The 3,098-nt window shown below is 42.2% G+C and overlaps 1 protein-coding gene across 1 annotated transcript; it reads left to right on the plus strand.

The window, feature by feature from the left end:
- Positions 1–146: 146 nt before the first annotated feature.
- Positions 147–2,657, plus strand: LOC122354000 (RNA-binding protein 12B-A-like). Its single transcript, XM_043251954.1, has 2 exons — positions 147–279; positions 459–2,657. Exons 1-2 carry the CDS (start codon positions 160–162, stop codon positions 720–722), a joined length of 384 nt encoding a protein of 127 aa, XP_043107889.1. The 5' UTR covers positions 147–159; the 3' UTR covers positions 723–2,657.
- Positions 2,658–3,098: the final 441 nt, after the last annotated feature.

The raw sequence follows: 3,098 nt of genomic DNA on the forward strand, positions 1-3,098 counted from the left end.
ATGAGGAAGAGTACGGATCAGGACATGAGGAAGGATCAGGACATGAGGAAAAGTACGGATCAGGACATGAGGAAGAGTACGGATCAGGACATGAGGAGGAAGATCTACATGGATCAGGACATGAGGAAGATGAGGACAGAGAAGACTACGGATCAGGACATGAGGAAGAGTACGGATCAGGACATGAGGAAGAGTATGGATCAGGACATGAGGAAGACTACGGATCAGGACATGAGGAAGAGTACGGATCAGGACATGAGGAAGACTACGGATCAGGACATGAGGAAGACATGAGGAAGAGTACGGATCAGGACATGAGGAAGGAAGAGTATCAGGATCAGGACATGAGGAAGAGTACGGATCAGGACATGAGGGATATGGAGGACATGAGGAAGAGTACGGATCAGGACATGAGGAAGACTACGGATCAGGACATGAGGAAGACTACGGATCAGGACATGAGGAAGAGTAACGATCAGGACATGAGGAAGAGTACGGATCAGGACATGAGGAAGAGTAATGATCAGGACATGAGGAAGAGTACGGATCAGGACATGAGGAAGAGTAATGATCAGGACATGAGGAAGAGTAGCGATCAGGACATGAGGAAGAGTAACGATCAGGACACAAAGATTGTTGCTGTTGTTCATGTTTGGGCAGTGGTCAGCGGTGAGGGGCTGTTGCTTACTTTTGTTTTGGTTGTTTGTGTATTTAGTTTCTAAAGCATATGTTTATTGTCTCCTTCTCTCTGAACTGTTCAGAACAAACTCAGGACCTCTAACTATTTTACCCAGGAGTACAAAAACAGTCACAGTCTAAACTGAGATTTATACATCGTCTGAAATTTGAATAAATAATCTTTCCATTTGCTTATGGTTTGTTAGTATAGAAAAATTTGACTGAGATTTAAGTCATTTTTTGCTCCAGAGTCACATTTATTATAATATACAGAGGTGAATAGATATAAAACGTGTGACTTAAATGTGTGTTGTGGATGTTTTCTTTCCACTAGTCTAAAAGGCCACACTCTCAAAATGGGTGAGTGTGTGGAAAAACCATTCCTTTTTCCATAAATATGTTGTGTTAGATGCTACAGCAGTGACAGGAGTAAACTAATACGTTCATTTAGATCGATTGAATTGGATTGCTAAGAACCGGCCTGGCCTTTGCTCCACTGCGAGATCACACCCAGAAACATTCCAGCGGCCTGACACGACACCAGCCGACGAAACCACACAGAGCATGACAACACCTCAGAAACAACAGCATGACGAGATGCCAGCAGCTCTTCCTCGGAGTTCCTCAGCTGATGCAGGACGAGACGGCTTCACGAAGCTGGTCTCTGGTCTCTGGCGCCGGTCCAGCTCTGCTCTCTGAGGGCCGAGTGGGCGGCACCCATCTCCTCGCTCAGGGACTCTGTAAACAGAGCTTTGTCACGCGAACATAGGAAACCCTTTTCCTTTCTTTAAGCAGCAAACAAAAGACAGCAGTGTTCACCGGCTGGAGCCAGCTTGAGCTCACTCTGATATGATTATATAAAGACGGCGAGGTTTAAGATGAACAGACCTCGCACACAGGTTTTTAATATAAACATCTTAAACATAGTTTATTAAACCGTGCTGATTCGCATAAATTAGCGTTTGCTCTTTCTCACGCCGTCCAAGATTCGGATGAGCGATTAGCAATGGAGTGAATGGGTGCCGTCAGAATGAGAGTCCAAACAGCTGATAACAACGAATCAATCAGTAAACATCTTCATGTTTCAAATCTAGCCCGACGTTTTAACTAAAAAACGAATATAAAGGTTGCTTTCAGCTAAAATAGTCCATAATCCATACTAATGCCTTCTCAAGTGAAGACCTCTGGATTGGGGTATTTTCTAGTATTTTATAAACAATGGTTTGATCTTAGGAATGTGGAAGCTGGAACAGCATGTTCTCATGAAGTGAAGAAAGGGGTTGAAGCGACCAGAATACCATGAATCCCATCATCATCATCATCATCATCATCATCATCATCCAGTGGCGTAGCTGGAGATGTTAGAGATTTTGACTGTGATGTTTAGTGAATTATTGGTAGAGTAAACTCTTCATAATATATATTCACTGATTAGTTTGCTTAGGTTTGTGTCACAAGGCACTCCGTTTTTGGACCTGACTTTCTCGTTCTGGGGTGGGGAGGTTTTGGCGCTGAAGCAGGAGAAGACCTGAAACAATAGACAGAGATAACGGAGCTGAGAGACGATCCAGAGCGGAAGCAGGAGCTCTGATGGCTCATCCAGACTCATCCGCTCTTTTCACGTCTTCACTGTTTCATGCTTCATTCTGTTTCATGAAATTTTCTTTTAAATACCGTGTGACAACTTACCCCATGTAATCTGCTAGCTAGGGGGAAGCTCATAAAGATATTATAGACTCCTTTAAGGGTTTTCATTATGTGTTTATCTGCTGGGTGTATATTGTAACTGTTTAAGGGAAGAAAAGCATTAGGTTTCTTGAATTATATAAATAATACAATAAAGATAGACGTGTCGTTTCTCGAATCTTCTCAAGGCAATGTCTAACCTTTCCCCTTATCACTGAGATATCAGTCGACCAAACAACATGAAACGCCAAACAGGTGAAGAGTTAATCAGCTGTAATATGAACCCTGTCAAAATGCCCTTTTTCTTAGAGCTCAAGGCCAAAGGGAGTCAAAGTCCATATGAACATGTCATGATCACACAGATCATTAGAGACTTGATCGTTTGAGTCTCTCGGCCGGTAACAGGAACACAGAATCAACGCCTAGAAGCTTCCTGCTCATAAATGACAATAAAATGATTTAAAGTTCTCCTGAAAGACGGAAAGGCCATTCATTAATTACACGAGTCATTTATTGACACTAAAATGAAAGAAATGAAAAACAGCACAGGTATTTGCCCGTGAATTTCCTTATTTGCTCAGTTTTATTTTTCTGTGAATAAGGAAACAGTTCTAGTAGATCATCAGGATTCGATTTCCTCTTTGATTTACGTATATTCATAATCCTTCACTAAAACCAAACAAGTCATGCTGACACGATGATGAAGATGGAGACGATAGCACAAAAATCTCCCT

Source organism: Puntigrus tetrazona, chromosome 11 (genome assembly GCF_018831695.1).
Source record: "Puntigrus tetrazona isolate hp1 chromosome 11, ASM1883169v1, whole genome shotgun sequence".
In the NCBI taxonomy this organism is placed as follows: domain Eukaryota; kingdom Metazoa; phylum Chordata; class Actinopteri; order Cypriniformes; family Cyprinidae; genus Puntigrus; species Puntigrus tetrazona.